The sequence below is a fragment of the Sitodiplosis mosellana genome, unplaced genomic scaffold (assembly GCF_009176505.1).
Source record: "Sitodiplosis mosellana isolate CC-2019 unplaced genomic scaffold, AAFC_SMos_1.0 Smas_scaffold_6150, whole genome shotgun sequence".
Classification (NCBI taxonomy): domain Eukaryota; kingdom Metazoa; phylum Arthropoda; class Insecta; order Diptera; family Cecidomyiidae; genus Sitodiplosis; species Sitodiplosis mosellana.
In genome coordinates this window covers 491,433-511,814 of record NW_022601391.1, presented here as the reverse complement: position 1 = coordinate 511,814, position 20,382 = coordinate 491,433, and the positions used below count along the sequence as shown (strand labels likewise).

Sequence of the window (20,382 nt, the reverse complement as noted above, 5' to 3'; positions counted from 1 at the left end):
CGTTACTGTATATATCCGATGAATTTTCGAAAGTTCTGTCACTTAGCGGTAAAATTTAAATTTGCAACCAATTTGCAAACATTGAATTTTACTGTTATTCCAAATTCAATTCCTAGTTGATATCCCATCAACTATCGGTTAGTTTTGAAATACTTGCTTTGATTATTGCGGTGTAACTCTTCAAAAAAACTAGAAGATATCGAAAAGTCCCATTTAGAAATCAAAGAAAATGTTAGTTGTGATTTGGCTTCTAACATACTCAATTACTTGTCATAGTGTGGCAATTATGGGAATGATGTGCAACAGTTAGTTTCGAACCTCTACGCAATCCCACATTAAAAATCATTTTGATCGTGATTTAAGGATTGGGAATAAGATTTTTGTTCGATTCAAAATAACAACGATAACTTGTCTCTAAATGACGTGTATTTGAATGAAATCATCACGTCCATCCATGCCAAACTTCAATTTTTTCAGTGTTTTCGGCTCATTTGGTTTAATGTGTCAGATCTCGGATACAATTTTGTGTGTATTGCTTCTATCAAAGATCACAGCTAATTAATCAATTGAAATCATATACGATGAGCATTGAACACACCGTATCAGAGATTGCATATTTGCTGCTGAGTAGGCCTGAGCTGAGCTGAATTTGCTAACTCAGGCGCCTGAAGCGGTATTTTAACGCACTTACGGTGCAAAATTGTCGTGGCACGCTGGAAATCCCACTGATTTTGTTTTTTTTTCTAATTATGTTTGGGTAAATTCCAGCGTGCCACGACAATTTTGCACCGTAAGTACGCTAAACTACCGCTTCAGGCGCCTGAGTTATCAAATTCAGCTCAGCTCAGGCCTAATCAGCAGTAAATATGCAATCTCTGCACCGTATCGAATACTTCCTTGTTGGTTGCTCTTTCACTTCTCAATGAGATTGTCAACGGCTTGCTTCGGCTGACTTATCAATGACAAGCTGTCAATTTTTTATCCGTATTTTTCTTTCGTCGAGGATTCCGTAACTCAAAGAATAAATTTTCTGTCAGTTTTCGAAAAATTACTCAAGTAAACCGATAACCGTAAGTTAGGAATACTTTTTAGTTGTATAGTGAACAAAATGGAACAACGCGAGCGAAAATTGAGCCATCGAAGAGTTGGTGACGGTGGCGAGATAACATACAAGAAAATTCAATCGTCACATATTATGGGATTCAGCTAGGAATTCAACATACCGTACGTATCAATTGCGACAATGAAACGACCCATTTTCAAATTGCGCAGGCAATTTGCTTACGATATTTTGAGTCATTACTCAATAAAATTATTATTATTATCGATTGAATGGCTTAGGTCGGTAGTTTAGCATCAAAACCAAAGCGTGACCTATTGATGAACGATTTTTCGGAGTTGGAAACCATACCGTTCCCATCGGAAGGTTCATCGCTAACATCTGCGCACCACTACGCTGAGTTTATGTTTAAGATCTATGCTCCCATTGTATTTAGATACTTTCGTGATCTATTCAGGATTCAACTAGACGATTTTATGGTATGCATTCACTGATTTAACGCTGGTAATTTGTGAATCGTGTGCAATTTATATATCGAACGTTCTAATCGAATTTCAGATGTCAATGTGTTCAGCACCGTTGCAAGAACTGTCAAACCCTGGTGCATCTGATTCAAAAATCTACTTAACTGATGACGATGAGTTCATCATTAAAACTATACAGCACAAAGAAAGCGAATTCTTACAGAAATTGTTGCCCGCCCGGCTAGTATATTTATCTAAATCAAAACCCACGCTCACTCCTACCAAAGTTCTTCGGCTTATATTGCTTTCAGTGCAGTAGCGAAAATGTCCGTTTAGTTGTAGTGAACAATTTAATGCCATCAAACGTAAAATTCCACCTGAAATACAATCTGAAAGGATCCACACACGAACGAAGAGTGAGTCAAAAATGTTAATCAAATCCCTCTCAGAAGAATTCGCAATGTTTGTGTTAGCAAATAAAAATTGGAAACTGTTCTGAATTTTTGGCAAATAAAGAAGAACGAGACAAATCATCATACAAAGATTTAGATTTTATGGAACAACATCCGAACGGTATATTCCTCGAATCGGATACGTACAATGCATTAGTGAAGACGATACAACGTGATTGTCGTGTACTGGAATCATTCAAAATTATGGACTACTCATTGCTGGTTGGTGTACATAATTTAAATTTAGCAATTAAAGAAAAACAGGAAGAAACAAATCAACCACCGCCCGTGGTGTCCAACGTAAGCACCATGTCACAAGAGGATGAATCCGATTTGGAGGATGAGCCGGAAGCCGATCAATTCATCGCACGTGAACGTCATCAGGAGAACCGGGAAAGACATGATGCCGCAGCAGCGGCAGCAATAGCATTAAACCGAAGCAAATCGCTCGATCGCCAGCAATTGATCGCACATTCAACTTCGATGGAAAGCATACAGGCCGACAGTGAACCGATCGATGTTCAAGATGATGTTCCGTAAGTAAATACACACAAGGAAGAATGATTCAGACAAAAATCAACCAAAAGGTACAATGGATTTTTTTTTTTCGTAAAAAAAAAACCCAAAATTAAGATATCTTAAACTAAATAAAATTTGGCGTGAAGCCCCTAGTATCCGTGTGTCCACCATCATTCTATGCTCAGCGATTTCAGGATTTCATGGCCAAAACTATAGCTGCACAGCTAATAATATATTATTAATTATTATTAATACTATATTATTAACTAGGCAGTATTAACATCTGATACGTTATTAACATCGCCTGTTAATATCGCTATTACCTACTAGTTAATAACAGTTAATACCGATATCATCATACTAATATATTATTAACATGCGATGTTAATACCGATAGTATGATCATACTATATTATTATGATTTTCATGATAATATTTTATTAACATCCATGTTAATAATTATTAACATATCTGATGACATTTATTAACATCGCTGTTAATAATATGATAACTGGAAGGCTAATTTCGCAATACTGATAAGAGATAGCGGTTCGGTGTCTTCGGCAATGTTGTAGTACTCGTCGCCCTCTACAACTTTGCCTCGGATTGTTATCACTTATCTCATATCAGTTTACCGGAATGATAAGAAAAAGAAAAGTGTCATAGCGCTGTGTTTCGATTTGTGCCCAACTGATAAGAGATAAGTGATAACAAACTGAGGCAAAGTTATAGAGGGCGACGAGTACTACAACATTGCCGAAGACATCAAACCGCTATCTCTTATCAGTTTCGCGGAAAACGCGAAAAATCATGGAATTTGGTGACGTCACAGTATTGATAATAAAAATCATAATAATATAGTATGATCATACTATCAGTATTAACAACTGATACGTTATTAACATCGCCTGTTAATATCGCTATTACTTACTAGTTAATACCAGTTAATACCGGTATTATCATACTAATATATTATTAACATGCGATGTTAATACCGATAGTATAAATAATAATATATTATTAACTGTGCAGCTGAGCCAAAACCAGGATCCGATAGCATGAGACTTTTTACGTCACAGAAATTTGTACGTGCTTTACATGTTTATTCATGTTTAAATGATTGAAACTTGAAATTTTGACCACTTTCAGGCGTTGTTGTTGTGTTCTTCAATGCAATTAAGATAGAAACTTTGTGATTACATGTTAGTTCATGAATATTTTCACTAGTTTCGCTCTCGTCACATTCTGTACATTCAGTGTCCATATGAATCAATGTATTTTTGGTTTTTGCTGTCGGATCGTGGCCAAAACAGTTTTCAAGAAAATTCCATCGCGTAAGTTTTCAATTTTACCAAACTCTTGACATTTAACTCAGGCAAGTGATGAAAATGATAAAAAAAATGTTTGTTGATTCATACCTGTAATCCGAATACATTGATCACCTGAATGGACCCCCTTTCAATAGATTTCTATTTTTGTTTTCAAATGAAAATTAAAAATCAAAACAAAGCTCAAAATTGTTGTATATTCAGTTGTGACCCTTCAATATTTACTGTGACTAATAATCGAAAAAAACTTATGCATAGCATATAATCGCTAGGTACAGCACCTTCTAGTTGTTCCACAATACGACCTGCTTTTGATGACATTTCTGAAAGTAGCAGCTGCCATCATCAACATAGTAACGATCGTGGAAATGTTCGTAGACCTCAAGTACGTGTATTTTTATTAGTCTATTCTAAAACCTATAATTTTCATTCTCTCATTGTATCTGTATCAATATATTTACGAATATTAGTGGTGGTAATTTGGGCGATCATAATAATGAGTTCTAATTCCATTTTCAGTGAGTTATCGAAGAGGAAATTATCACGGCACTTCGAGAAAAAAGCGTGGAACTTCAATCAAATAGAAAAATTAAGAGATGTTCAAATTTACCTGTGGCCTTTGTCCTTTATCAATTTATGCATAACGCCACTGAAAAAGAAATCGATCAAATAAAAGATGTGCGTTTCCATTTTTCTCCATCATTCAAATGTTGTTTTTTGTTAATCGAGGTTTCTATTTCATCTAAGGCCATTTAAAATATACAAATATGTTTAGTAATAGGTTTCAGTATTAGTTTAGTTCTCTTAAATTTTAACTCTAACGATTATACAGAACATTATTTAGATGATAGAAAGATTTGTTTGTTTTTTTCTCTCTAAATGTCAAACTAAAGTTTGTTATCACACATAACAATAACAACAGGATAAATTGATCTGAGAGTCGAATAATGCGCATTTAATATTAGAACTGAGAGGGGTGTTAGCCAGCAAATGGCCAAAGCTCGAAACAATACTTGAAAAATAATTAACTCAAGATTAGTTCATGTGGTTTTTTTTCTTTTCATTCTGAGAAATTGATTATGTTTTGGGGGAAATAGAAATGGCCACCATAAATGATTCTCGCTGATGGGTCACACATCCGTAAGCTCGTCAGAGTAACTGTTTTTTTTCTTTTCTCTTCTAATTGTTTATTGTGTTCTACACTTAAAGGTTGATCAATGACAAAATAGAGGGCAAATATTTGGAATTGTCCCAAAATTCACGCGACAAATGCACAATCATTAAAACAGAGTTGATGATGAAAATCTGTAACAAGATGAATACCAATTTTCAATTAAAAAAGAATACCTTTCTGTTTGCTCTTTTTTCTTCTTGAAATCGTCCTGAATGCCTGGATGCACAGTAATTGTTGAGCATTTTCTTTCAGAGAAAAATGGAATTGGTGACGAATGTTTTTTTTTGGTTTTTAAGTGTGAGCGCTTCTTCATCTGCATCTGCATCTACATGTACAATGCAAATGTGTTGGGCATAAGCAATTTATAAATATAATGAAACTGCTGCTAAATAATCTTGACTATTTGATGTTTTGCTTGTGAAATATTTCATTTAAATGTAATGCTCTTGTGCACAATGTGCACTCGGTTTTCGATTGAACAAAGTTTATGTGTAGCTTCAATCTTCTGTTTTCCCCGTTTTTTTGTTGGACACTAGTCCGAGTGGATAAAGTTGAATCATATTTTGCGGCTTTTTTTTTTCTTTGTTTTGGTTTAAAGCTTATGGCTATCTTCATCTGCAATTATTATACAGCTACGATAATTTAAATTATATTATTTGTTCTATTAACCTTCAAACCGTAAAATGTATTTTCTAACGTTGTTCGTAAAATCGGTGCCTGAGTGCCCATAATGCATTTTATATGGGAAATGTCAGTTTTTTCTTAAATTTTTTTTAAATGTAAATATTTCAGTATTTATTGATCGGAAAAGTATGAAAATTACTTTGAAATTTTATAAAAGTCATAAAAAATCGAAATATGAAAGACAACAGCAAGTTTCTTGGAATTTTTTCAATAAAGTGGGAATTGCAATGTTGATCTCTTCACAAAAATGAAGGCAAAAACATATACATACAAATTCCACAATGGCCTATTTTGACGTCAAAAATTGAGATTTTGAACGGAAGGTTGGATCAAAAAGTTATTTATATCACTAGAAAGTCCTTGAAAAGTAGATGTCATTTTTGGTATAAAACTTCAAAATGGGCCGGCATTTGGCCAATATTTGGTCGTTGGAATTTTTTGGCCAAAATTGATAAAATGGCCATATTTTGATAAAATGATGATCGATTTTGATGTTTTATAACTCAAATTACATGTACTGTTCAAGATCTTTCCAATGATGTATATTTCATAGTTCCCACATTAATTTTTATACGCAAATTGTCGAAAAATGTATATGGGTATGGGCACTCAGGCACCCATTTTACGTATAGCGCATCACACATGTTTACGCGCATATGTGGTAAGCTAGTGCGCGTATGTGGGTATGTTAACGCAATTTTTGTAGCCAAATGTTCAACGAATCGAACCATAGTTATTTTATTAATTTATGATAAGAAATAATTAAGATATAAGCATTCAAAGTTGGTTTTGGGCACACAGTGCCCAATTTACGGTTTGAAGGTTAGTTCATCATTTTCGGTAGCTCGTATCGATTCGAAATCCTGCTGATGGGCAAATTTTAGCGTTGATATATTAGCAACACTCTCAGATCACGTCTAAATGTAATTTCTTTGATTTCGTTTAAACCATCAGACAAGCGCCTAGCTAACGAGTCGAACCTTTCTCTCTAGTTATAATATCATCAATTCATTTTTTTTGTGGTTGTCAAAATATGTTTACGTCTATTCTTTTTTTTTATTTTTTGTTCAATTATTAATATGAATAAGTAAAGCGTTCACAGTACCAAAGCGTTTAATTTCGACACGTTGGTTTCGAGCGATGTTGATTGTTTCAATGCAACGTTTATTCGCATGGTTTGCAATGAATCTCCCGGAAACTCTCGTCGAAATTTAGTTAAAAAAATTAATTTGTTTTAAAAAAAGTGTTTCATTCATTTTTTTTTCATTCAAATACAATTCATAATAATTCATATTAGATTTAATCTGTTTTTTTCTGCTCGTGCGGTTGTTTCTTTCTTTTGTTCACTTAACTCTCTAAAATCTATGTTATGTACGCATTATATTTGTGTTATTCAGATTTGTCTTTTGTTCAACATATCCTGTTCCACGGAGTAAATTTTGTGTGCAACAAGAGGGTTTCTTCTTCTGTGACCAAGGTGAATGACAAATCGATGAAGAAAGCTCAGTCAATATTCGTTTTTTTTAAATTGAAATTGTATGAAACTAGTCGATCAAAATCAGATAAGATGCAACCAAACAGCTTTTAGTCAACCAAAATGGAATAACTAGAAAAGGACATATATTTTCATTTTTGAAATGAACCATACAAAGGCTAATGTGAATTTAAGGGAATGTAGTGGGGATGAAATCAGCACATGATCAATACTTTTTGTATCTTAAAGTGACACGTGTATGTAGGCATCAGTGTTGTCGGAAAGAAGAAATAATTTATCTAGATAAAGATAAGATAATTCAACTATTTTTCAAAATTTATCTAGATAAAGATAAGATATTATCTTATCTAAATGAAAAAAAAAGATATTATCTTATCTATTATGAGTTTTTAGATAAGAAAAAAAGATAAAACATTTGTGGTATCGATTTCACTTTATTGACGATTTTCGAAAAACAACTGTTTTGGTGATATGCTCAAATTTTTCGCCAAAATGGCATACTTTTCCTGCGTGTATAATCCGAAAGAGTTATCGCCATTGCTGCTTTTCCTGAAGTTCGATGAAAGTTTATGGCAAATACGCGTGGGCGGATTCAAAACGAAGATTCATAAATTAGATTCACTGAATCATTTTTCGGAGAAATTCAGTTTATTTTGATTCAGTGGATCAGTGATTCATTTTTGGACAATAAATTACTTCAGATTGGATCACAAATCGAAAATGATTCAGAAATAAAGTGAATCTCTGATCCAGACAAAAATGAATCTTGATCCCGAAATTTGTTTGAATCTGTGATTCACGCGCGAAGTGACGGATTCAGTGAATCACTAATCACAATTTTGCCCTGTAATTGCAAATTTCTTGTGCATCTTTCTTGGTAAATCGAAATTGACTATACGGTTTTAATATTTGGAACATCAATTCTTCTGGCAAGTACATCGGAATTGGATAGCATTTTTGTTTCGCCACTTTGAAACCAAGACATTCATAATTATCTGGAAAATTATCCAAAAAATCCAGATAAATAATGAAAAAATTTACTTATCTAGATAAGATAATAGATAAACACTCTTTTTATCAAATTATTTAGATAAGATAAAAGATAATATCTTATCTTATCTTATCTGAATTATCTAGATAATAAGATTATCTTCGACAACACTGGTAGGCATGAACCGACGGTTTACTTTTAAATAAAGAATTTTATTATTTGCTGTTTCCGTCCTCACACAAACAATAATCATTTTAACGTGAGAATTTTGCTTTGCGATTTCTTTTTCGAATTCAATTTATTTCTTTTTTTCATCTTTTTCATTTTTTCAAAAAACTTTTTTATGTCAATTCCAGATATGTTATGTGTTGGTATTTCTGGTAACCGGATCACCATCAAAATTGAACTGTCAACGCAGACTTGCTGTGTATATGTATATATATATTATTAATGGAGATCCGGTAATATAGTATGAAACTCACGGATAACTGTGATTTTCGTACATTACCAGAAATTCTAACACAAAAATGTTGAAATTTGTGACAGTGCACTCTATGAATCGGTATAAAAATGGGAAAAATTATTTGTTCTAAGCAGGTTCTGAAATCAATTGGAAAATGTCACGTTTTTTCATAAACACGACCTTTTGAATACTCTGAAGAAAAACAAAGCTTCACAGTCTATAGACAAAAACATGTTCTGTAGTATCATTTGGTTTCATAACAAGGTATCTGGAAAATAGATTCGAGGAAATGTGGTACTTTAAAGTGCTAAAATTATTACTGGCCGTTTGCGAATTTTCTGAATGAAGTCTTGGAGTAAAATCAAACGTAGCAACAAAATCTTCCTGTTTATTCTAAAATCTATAAAGTTTTTGTCCAGAATATGATCGAAAATTGGTCTTCCACATCTTAACCTTCGATTAGATTTGCATATCTCGCTCATCCTATTTTATTTGTTGAACAATTCTAACTCTATTAATTGGCTACGCAAATATAAACGCATGTGTTTGTAATTCAATTGTTTCGATTTTTTTGTTGTTTTCCTTTTGACAAAATTATTGATGTCTCTACATTTTATACGCATTAGAGATGTGGATTGAAAAAAAAGCGAAAAAAAAATCAGAAAAAATTGAGGAAATGAATTGAATCTGTATCGTAAAAAGAATCTATCTCATTATAATTGCTAATTTGTTTAGTGAATAAGTAACTTACTAACGTTTTTGTGTTTGCACAACTTTTTTTTGATCCATACCAGCTTTTTATTTGTATTCTTCAATTTTCAATAATTCATTTTTGAAATGATTTTTTTTCTTCTAATATTGATGTTTACCCTTTATAATTATACACTCTATGGCTACTAATGATAACATTTAATTGTACACTGTGGCTATTCTGTACAAGTTAGACAAATTTGGTTTTTTTCCCAACGTAATTACAGGGAAACAATAAATGTCCGGAAAAAAGAGGTTTGTCTGTGTTAATATTGCATTTTCACTTGAAGAGTGGGGAGAGTGTGTTGTGAAAGTAAAGAACGGGAATTGACGCATAATTGATATTGAAATCAAATAATTCAATGCTAATTTTCTAGAAATTCAATTGAACCAATTCTTGTGGTAAGTTCGATATTTACAGTTCTATCTTTTCTCTATAAAATGCTGCGAAAATATATTGCACATCGTCTGATGGACAATAACGAAAAACTCAAATTATTCCATAAATGGTTTTTTTTGAATTCAAATGCCGTTCATTCCCATATATTGAATCGAAAAGAAAATTCAGTGAATGAGTTTATATACAGATTTCAATTAGAGGAGGAAATGAAATGTTTTCGATTCGGAACAATAATAATAAATACTTTTTTTCTAGATCGCTATGGAATCGATTTTATAAATAAGACTGATTGCCATGGATATGATCACTTGGACCTTTGTAAACATCTACACATCATTATGAATCGATTTTGTGATATTTCCAGAAACAACGAAAAAAAAATTGGGCTATTCATTGGCTATTCATTGGGCCATCAGAAATTGGGTCGTATGCTTATCGCTTAATCAAATGCGTTGCATGCCAATGGATCATTTTAATTGGGTAATGATGACTAAGTATTTGTTGTTATTTATATTTTTGTTCGATTTTTTTTTGCTTGATTTTTCCATCAACTTCGCTATTCGATAGAACATTTAATTGTCTGGTTTATGGATAAATATTGTAAATGTTTGAACATTAGGAAAAAGATTAAAGCGATTTTCATTTATTTTTTCAAGGGTTTCTTTTGTACATAAAGCTGTTTTAGATTTTTTGTGTGTTGTGTGATACTTCTGTTGAAATGAACTCTATAGGCTATCATAAAATTGGTTTTGCCTCGAGGCGATTTTTGTATCAAGACATATGTTTGAAATAGAGTGTGATTTGCTTGTGATGTATGTTGTATTTGTTCTTCTTCCCGTTATTAAGCCGCGAATTGGTTTTGTACTAGGACTGGGTGTTTTTCTTTGTTGCGTGGCAAAAATTCTATTTGGTTGTTTTAAAAATGAATGTGATGGCTAGGTGTTTAGATTGTTTGATAAGCCTCGTGTTTTGCGTGACAGCGAATGTTGTGAGCGCGTGTATATATATATATATATATTTCTCACTAGAAACGCATTCAAATCCAACTGTTCTAAATCCATTTATTTTTACCAACGGCAGATCGAAGCCGGCGACCCCACATCATGTTGAGGTTATGTCATACAATAGTCCCTTGTAAATGTTGTGGCGATTGAGCCGATCGAACTGATTGCTGGCTATCATCGGACTGTGGCACTTGAAATGGTGATCCACCTTGTAGTTGAGAGTCAACACTGCTCAGTCCTAACGTGGACCCGCCGAAACTAGATGGATTTATGCCGCCACTGCTGCTCACGCATGGCACGCCAAGTACTGGTAACGGCTCCTCCGGTGGTGTTACCTACACGTATTGCAATGCACAATACAAATGAGTGATTGTGACACAAATCACGAATGGAATAAACCAAAAAAAAAGAAAGAGAGAGAGAGATGGAAATCAATGAAAATGGGATTGTTTGGCTGGTGGAGCATTTGGAGGGCTGATTTTTAACAGCTCCAATTGAATTTGATTTGATTTGATTTGCGCTTGTGGAGTGTGATCTCTACAACTGTTACCAGTGCTACTGCAGTTTATGATGTCATGTGGGATGTGGTCGTGGTTCATTTTTGTTTTGGTTTCATGATGACAAACACTTGAATTACTTCAACATTCAAATCGAAGAAAAGAAAACAACTTTCAAATGAATCATATTCACATTTCGACGGATATTTGTTAAGTTCATTCCGTCAATTACAATCTTCACCAAGTTGTTTTCTTATTTCGATATTGAAAAAAATTAAACTTAATTGTAACATTCAAATCGGATAGGTGTGTTTTAAATATCATATAAAAAAATGTGTTTAAAAGATAACAAAATACATGTTCTATTTTCCTGGTGAAATCATACTTATTTTGATTGTATTTACAATAAATATTGTGACGCACAATCGCAAAAAATCCATTTTTTGCATGTGATATGTGTCAACAAATGAGATGGTACGAGACACAACACGAAGTTTGATTGGTGAATGATCAATTTGTCTTAAATTTTCTCTTTTTTGTTTTGAATCAATGACAAAATCATCGGTTTGATCATATATGAATGGTTTGGAGCGAAAATGGAATACAGAAAAGTTGAGCGGAAAAATGACGATAATGAATCAGCGGAAAAGGGATAGCTATATAGTAAACTGTATAGTAAACTATAGTGAACTATACAGCTATCCCTATTCATTTGACATTTTTCCGCTCAACTTTTCTGTATGACATTTTCGCTCCAAACCATTCATATGTGTGTTTGTGTTTGGTTTTGCATTTGATTTCAATCATTTGCACAATCGACAAAAGAAACACAAGGAGACAACGGATAACAATTTGATATTGAATGCATATTTTGTACACGTGTAAATTGTTGCTGTTGTTTGTTGCTTTTGTTATTCAAATTGTAATAAATGTGGTTGATTGATTGATTGCAATATTGGTGGAGATAGAAAATGTATTTAAGTGAAGGAAATGATTAAATTAGACTAAACAAAACAAACCTCAAGGCCAATACTTCCGTTGAGTGAGATTTTGATCGGATTTGAATGGTTAGTGGCTTGCATAAGTGTTGTAAAATGACTAATGCCAATCTCTTCGAGTGACGACTTGCGTCGACCAACCGATATCCCAACATTAGGTAATCCCTGCCGCAGCGAACTTGAACGCCTCAACGAAATGTCGCTTTCGATCTAAAATTGCGACAAGACAAAGAAAACAAACCAAATCGGTAAATTGTTTTTTTTTGTGTGGAATTGCAGCATTCACGTGAGTGGCTGCGTGTGTGTGTGTTTTTGTTGTTGGTACTTACGCGCAGTGAATTACTTCTGCCGCGTGTTTGACCGCCAACCGTTGGGCTATCAGGTAGGGATAAGGAGAAAGAATTTGGTTTATTTTGAACAATATATGGTGATGATGCACGTGCAGAAGATGGCAATCCATACCCAGGCAAATTCTGTAAGGTATTCAAACAGAAACCGGATCCGCGACGCGATGCTGATGCAGCCGCTTGCGCCATATTTAAATTCGAGCAATAAGAAATGTTTGATTTGCGTCGTGAATTGTGCCTTTCGAATGTTTTTTGTGCCGAAAAAGGAGACGGTCGAACCAAATATCTATTCGAACCAAATGTTGTTTGGCATTAAATCATGCAAACAAGACGAAGAAGAAGAAGAAGAAGAGAAAGAGGAAAACAATGGCGAACGAAAAAAAAGTAAAACGAAACGAAAGCCAAAGAGAGAAACGATAAGAAGCAAACAGAGGAGAAAAAGAGAAAAGAGAAGAGAAATGGGAATAAAACATTTGCATTAGTTTCGATTGGTTATGGTTTGGGCGGGGCGGCAATTCGAATCGAATGTTCAAAATAAAGCAAAATTTTCTTGATTTCTGGTTGAGGTTGTTGTTCAAAATAATTCGGTTTAAATAAAATTATTAAGCAAAAAATGTTGTTATATATAGAAATAGTATGCTTACATAATATCGCCTTCTTGAAGTTTTAAATCACAGCTGGGATTGATAATTACATACGATAAACTATTTCGTTTTTCGCTAACATCATCGTAATCGATAGTCGGTAAGTTCAGTGATTCCATACGACTTCTAACTAAATTTGCTATTTCGGCTCGTTCGATTTGTTGCTTATGGATTTCGCGTGCTTCATCATTCATATTAATCGAGTACTGTGGAAATGTTTGATGTGATGGTTCATAATACGAGTATCATGGGATGAGAAAAGATTCGGGGAGAAAATGAGATTACCAAATGATTCTTTGTTCTCGTTTGGACATTTGAATTGAAAAAAAAAATCATATTCATTCATGTGTTATATATTTCAACCAAACTTCAAAAAAAAAACGGTAAAACTAAGTTTAAAACAATTAAACACAAGAACCGTAAATATGTGTGTGTTGATTATAAATTATGTTAATATGTTTCAGTATTGTTCTTGAATTTTTGATTTGTTTTCTTTTCTTTTTCGATTTCATTTTTTTTTTCAATTTGAATTTATTTCATTTGATAATCATCCAATTGATATTGTGTCGAAATTGATCCGGAATTAGAATCGAATTATTTTGACAGATTTATGGTGTGTATGCAATCAGTAAGGCCATAAACATAAATTTTTGGTGTCAATCAAACGGCAAATAAAAGCATACAAATGAATGACGAAACAAAAAGAGAGAAAGAGTGAGAGAGAGAGAGGCATACAGTTGTCAAAAACAGCAAATAAATTGAATGCTGGTTGTGTTTAGAAATAGAGATTTAGAGCGAAAACAATGTACGACAAATGGATGAGAATAAGAATAAAGAATTCAAAATGGAAATGGCAGCGTGATGGAATTGCAACGGAAAATAATTGAGATGCAAATGGTGTTTTGGTATTATTGTTTTTTGTTTCGAGTACCCAAGCGCGACTCCACACTTAGCTTCTAAATGTAACACCGTAGTAAGTGTGGGCATACGTTTTGCAAATAAGCGACAAAGAGAATGGAAACAAGTGCGTGTGTGGTAGTGAGTAGCCTGATACGATGCTTCTCAATGTAGCGACTAATACACGCGCACTTGTTTCCATTCTCTTTGTCGCTTATTCGCAAAACGTATGCCCACACTTACTACGGTGTCACATTTAGAAGCTAAATGTGGAGTCGCGCTTGGGTAATCAAGGTAACAAAAATTCAATTCAATGCAATTTTATTGGTTTTAAAATTCGATAGATAACGATAAGAAAAGAATTGTCGTATTTACTTTCTTTCTCTCGAGAATTTCTAAAAAGATGCGATAACAAATGGATCTGATCTATCTATATTTGTCTAGGCGCTAATAAAAAACAAATCGTTCCATTTTCTAGTTAAAATAAAAAAAAACGAAACTAAACAAAACAGCTGATATGTTTCTTTGAGGGGAGGGGGCGGAAAAAAGCGGCTAAATTTTTGTTTTTACGACAGTTCAGGTTGAAATATGTGAGTGTTGCCAAACAAGCGGCTAAACTAGCTTGCAGGAGGTGTCTTCTATAGTTGTGATTATTGTTGTTGTGGAGTATGTGTGTGATGGTGTGTGTTGACCTATACTTACCAGCAGTCACAGAATATATTGGCTGTTCATTGAGTATATTTGATTTGTTTTTTTGTACTTATTGCTTGCAATTTTTGACTGTGGATTTATCGAGTGCGATATCAAAAAAAAAATACAGATGGAGTGGGTATAACAACCGGAAAAGGGGGGAGGCGAAAATGAAATAGATAGAGAGCGTTCATGTCACACATACAAATTTGAATTTCGAATGGATGGAGGGGCGGAACTAAAACCTATTGCAAAACCTTTCCAATGCACAATAATTTTTTGTTCAAAAATTCGAAAATTTTCTCGTTTAAATTCAACAAACGGGTGGTCTAGTTTAAACGTTTTCATGTGCATAAGATGTGTGAGTGGTAGAGCGATTAAAAGAGAGATAGAAAGAATAGTTGGGGCATTTTACTTCAGCATTTAGTTTCATTACAAATTCGTACTAATTCCACTGAATTGATCTTTTTCCGAATTTTTATTCATTTTTTGTTTCTGTTGAGGGAACGATACACACACGAAAGAAATGTTCAGATATTCGCTACGCCCAATTTTTTTTCCTTGAAAAAAAACCAAAATTTGAGATTTCTCAGACAAAATTTATTTCGGCGCCTCCATTTTACATACATTATGGAGGTTCGAAAAATATATTTTGTCTGAGAAATCTCAAATTTTGGTTTTTTTCAAGGAAAAAAATTGTGCGTAGCGAATATCTAAACCTTTCTTCCGTGTGTGTAGTTGGTTTGTTTTATGGAACTTTCTCAATTGTTTTTATGTCTAATACAGAGAGACAAAGACAGAGTGTAATGAGGACAGAGAGAGAGAGTCTGAGATGTAAAACAGTAATCTACTTACTGCAGATCCTCTACGTTCAGTACATCCACCTAAACATGTCGTAGATTTTGAGTGTATTGATGGTCGATAAGTTACTTCACGTAGACCACTGCCGTCAGATGTTCCTTGTTTAGATGATGCTCCAGCTTCTTCATCGTACTGGATTTAGGTTTTTACATACACAGTATTTTAATCTATTATGTTTTGTTTCTAACTTTTTTTTTGTTGATGTTGTTTCAATAAAAAAAATGTGGTGTGTAATCCTTAATAATGAAAGTGGGATATCGCTGTTCATATGCTAAGCAAAAAAATGGTGTTTGAATTCTTCAAGAAAATCACTCGGACCATTTATGAGCTAAGCACGTGCATCTAAGTTCTCAAATAGGGGGCAGGGGCGAGTGCATGCATCAAGTGGAAACATTTTTATGTTGAAAAAAAAGTTAATCAGTCAGTAACAATGATGGGGATTAAAAAAACGATCACGTGAGCAAGAACGGAATAATCGAATACTGGACAATTGTACAACGATAATAGCGAAATCAACTCGAAAATCCATCGGCATGCAAATTTGTTATGTTTTTTTTAAAATTGCATTCAGACATAAATTGACACGAACTCAATGGTTATGGAAATGTCATGAAGTTGCGATTGAATTAATTTCGTTTTTTTTTGTTTCAAACTTCTGGCATTACAATGATGAGAGAGAGAGAGAGAGATCACAATGGAATGATCAATAAAAGGCTATGAAAAATGTGGAAAATACACTCGAAAGTCATTCCTGTAATGGGATGATTCCAATTGTGGAACTTTTCCAGAAAAGTTCCGCATTTTTTGTTCAATATTTTGGTTTGTTTGTTTGGAATCAAACTATGTTTTTTTTTTCTCTCAATAAAGCTAGAAAATGTAGTGCAGTGCAGAACAGCAATCATAACGATTTTTAGTGGGATGGTGCAAACTAAATAATATGTGGAACATACACGAAATACAAAAAGCGAATGAACAAAGAATTTGTGAACACAAAGCTTTCATCATGCAAACGATTTACCGAAAAATTCATATCGATTTTATAAATTCTTATTTTCTTCTTTTTTTTCGTTGGATTATTGATGACGAAAATTCAAAAAAAATAAATCATTGTGTTACAAACACGGAAAAAATTTGCTTCAAATCAAAATCGATATTTAAAAACAGAAAAAAAATACGGTTTAAATCAAAAACCACACACACACAAATTTAGTTGGTTGATCCAATCAAATAATGATTCAATCGAAAAATTCGATCTCATTTAGCTGGGAGTGTTACCATCGAACGCTGATTATGGCGTCGCCATCGACAAATGGAAGCGATTGTGTGTTTTTTTTTCAAGCGTTTATTTTATCGAACCGTTCGCTCCAGTCAGAAAAAAAGCTTTCAATGGTAACATTCACAGCCGGATTTTTCCATTCAAACATACATTTTTGTTGCATCAGAAAAATGAATTTTTATTTTTTTTTGATAATTTAATGAAAACAACAAACTTTGACTCACTGCGTGCGTGTGCGACCAAAAACGGGCCCAAATAATTTTTTTTGCGATTTTGTACAATTGTGTTTTACTTTTTTTGTGTGTAAATCGATGTTAAATTCAATCTTATTTCAACGAACTCTTTTTTTTCTTTCGGTTTTCATATAAACTGCAAATGAAAACTTACGATAAAGGATTCCTCGTTTGCAAAAAGATTTTAGTTTCGATAGCTGTGGTTTTGAAAAAAAGGGTTTCTCATTTTTTTTGCTTGTAAATTTTTAAAGTGACGTTGCAAAAAAGCATTACGCAATGAGAGATGCTTGGACGAATTTTAAGCAGAAGTGAAAGACCGAATTTTTGGCGAAGTTTTTTTTATTACGGATTTAAAGATTGAAAATTGAAGATTTGAAAGTCATAAACAAAATAAATTGAGAAGATTGAAAGTCATGTAATCATCATTCCGATGTATAAAAAGGGGAAATGAACGTGTACAAACTAGGCTGCGTTTACATACAGGGTAATCTGTATATTAAAACATTTCATTAAATACAGATTTTCTATCTATATATGAATGCGTTAGAATAAAAAGGGCGTATGATACACTTTCGTACCGAAGCGCAACTCAAATCATTCGCAGAACAAAGTGAAACAAAATCTTGTTGTTATTTGATTACGGAACACTAGAATATTGTGTGCAAACTATTTGTGTTTCGTTTTGTTCTGATAACATGTGCGGTGTGTCGTTTTGTTTTACCAACCAAATTGTATTTCACTTCGAAATGCGACGCATTTTTTTTCGATTTACGGCTGTATTGCGACCGTCTACATGGGAAGTTTGTATGAAAACCTCGGAGCGCCGCTGATATTGCATTGGCTTCTATAGCCAAATGTACACATGAAAATATCTCGAAAACGGCTGGGTTAATCGGCAAAACGGACCGTGGTGTCACTCCCGAAGGGAGTGCAAACACCCGGCTGGTTTGACGGCGTAGAATACAAATCCGGTAGAATTTCGGCTGATCCATGGATTCTCAGGATTCGACCTGATTCTAGCACTTCAATTTCTTTCATAACAAAACATAGGTAGAATGTGTTTACAGATGCACATAAAAAAGGAAGCACTGGAATCTGGCCAAATCCTGAGAACCCATGGATCAGCCGAAATTTCACCGGATTTGTATTCTAGGCCATCAAACCAGACGGGTGTATACACTCCCTTCGGGAGTGACACCACGGTCCGTTTTGCCGATTAACCCAGCCGTTTTCGAGATATTTCCATGTGTACATTTGGCCATAGAAGCCAATGCAATATCAGCGGCGCTCCGAGGTTTTCATACAAACTTTCCATGTAGACGGTCGCAATACAGCCGTAAATCGAAAAAAAATGCGTCGCATTTCGAAGTGAAATACAATTTGGTTAGTAAAACAAAACGACACACCGCACATGTTATCAGAACAAAACGAAACACAAATAGTTTGCACACAATATTCTAGTGTTCCGTAATCAAATAACAACATGATTTTATGAGAAATTAGTGCTATTACTAGCAATAATTGTTGTTGTATTGCCGAACGTTTTTTCTTTCCAATGATTTGGTTTCTCATAAATGCTCGTCGTTCTCAAACAATAACGACTAACAACAGCAACAAAAAAGAGAGCGCAATCTCTCCTCAATAAACTATATCGAAGAGTGGTTCTCTCGTAAAATAAAAACCAACACAAAAACCTTTCGCAGTAATACACTGCAAAAACAATGTGTGTAATGGCAATGCTTGTCACACTTTGAGCCTACGTTCAACTGAATTACTAGCGAGCTAAAACGTCGTTCGGCAGGTGGCTGAATGGTTAAGCATCAGACCGGCAATCTGAGTATGCGGTGTTCGAGTCCCGCACTGCCAAAATTCTTTTTCTTTAATAAGGAAAAAAGAATGAGTGACGTTTCTCGCTTTAGTGGTGTAGTTGAACAAACGGCAATTCGAACGTATTGAGGCAATACAAAAACCAAATCATCAACATGATTTTGTTTCACTTTGTTCTGCGAACGATTTGAGTTGCGCTTCGGTACGAAAGTGTATCATACGCCCTTTTTATTCTAACGCATTCATATAAAGGCGCGCTTCGAACTGAATGTTGAATGAAACAAAAACTTTCAAATCATACAGAAGTTTAGGCTTGAAAAATAAATTGGATATACGAAAAAATTTACTCGAAATACTAAAAAAAATAATTCGAATTGTCATCAAATCAATAATTGATTATACGATTCCAATGCCCAATAAAGTTAAAAAAATTTCGAAATCAATTTTTACTTACTATTTCAAACTAGATTTCAAATCATAATGTAGTATAACAACCAATTCAACAAATAGAATCGGACACCATGTCAATCGGTTGGTGATGATCAAATTAACGTAGGAATAAATGTGTTGCTGTGAATAAAAATGGGATTAGCCAAAACCGCAGGTGTATATGTGAATCACTTGTGTGTTCTTGTTAAGAGATAGGAAGCAAGTGTCTGAAGCAAAGTTGAAGAAATTTGAATGTTCGAAAACATTGCATAAGAGACCATGGTGCATCCGTCATCTATCTCCCACCAAAAACATACAAATGATTCATACATTAACGAACGGTTCCGGATAATCCCATTTTTATTCTCAACAACCCGAATTGTTTTGTCTGCACATTAATACTAGCTAAGACTTGAGATTTATCCATCAGGTTAGTACATGCGATTTTATTATCCTCATTAACAGTAACACCGTTTTAATTCATGTTGCGCTGACAATTCTTACGTGTTGGGTTTACTACTAACAATCGAACTATGCGTTTTTAGATGGATTGGAATGCCGCGGATCACCAGGTGTAAATTATATGCAGCATATCGGCAAAATATGTCACTACACAAGTAGACTGTTGCAAAACCTGCCTGCTGACCATCAAGTAGACTGCCTGCCGACCATCATAGCACTGCTTTTATAGTAACGTACAGTGCCAATATGCTAAGCATTTAAAACTGCATGTTTGTTTCATTAATGCCGATTATCGATTGACAAGGTGACACCGATTGGTCAAGATTAAAGGTTCGAAATAGAGTTTACGTGGAAAAAAATAAATACATTCAAAAAAAAAAAATTCAAAATTTGTCGTTGCACTTTAAATAACTGGACAATTTTTGAATGTTTTCCTA

The 20,382-nt window shown here is 33.9% G+C and overlaps 1 protein-coding gene and 1 pseudogene across 5 annotated transcripts in view; one reads left to right on the top strand and one right to left on the bottom strand.

Moving 5' to 3' along the window:
* The first annotated feature begins 749 nt into the window (after positions 1 to 749).
* On the top strand, positions 750 to 4,830 carry LOC129574138 (phosphatidylinositol 4-phosphate 5-kinase type-1 alpha-like; annotated as a pseudogene).
* Positions 4,831 to 5,659: 829 nt separating this feature from the next.
* Positions 5,660 to 20,382, bottom strand: part of LOC129573948 (potassium channel subfamily T member 2) — a 224,306-nt gene continuing 209,583 nt past the window's right edge. For 3 of the 5 annotated variants that reach the window (XM_055455158.1, XM_055455156.1, XM_055455159.1), the window contains exons 23-26: positions 13,271 to 13,476; positions 12,609 to 12,912; positions 12,301 to 12,489; positions 5,660 to 11,119 (exon numbers count right to left, since the gene is read on the bottom strand). In XM_055455158.1, the coding sequence (XP_055311133.1) occupies positions 10,898 to 11,119; positions 12,301 to 12,489; positions 12,609 to 12,912; positions 13,271 to 13,476 (921 nt within the window). In that variant the 3' untranslated portion in view covers positions 5,660 to 10,897. Of the gene's footprint in view, positions 11,120 to 12,300; positions 12,490 to 12,608; positions 12,913 to 13,270; positions 13,477 to 15,712; positions 15,851 to 20,382 lie in introns of all 5 variants that reach the window. The other 2 variants (XM_055455155.1, XM_055455157.1) reach the window with 2 other exon arrangements.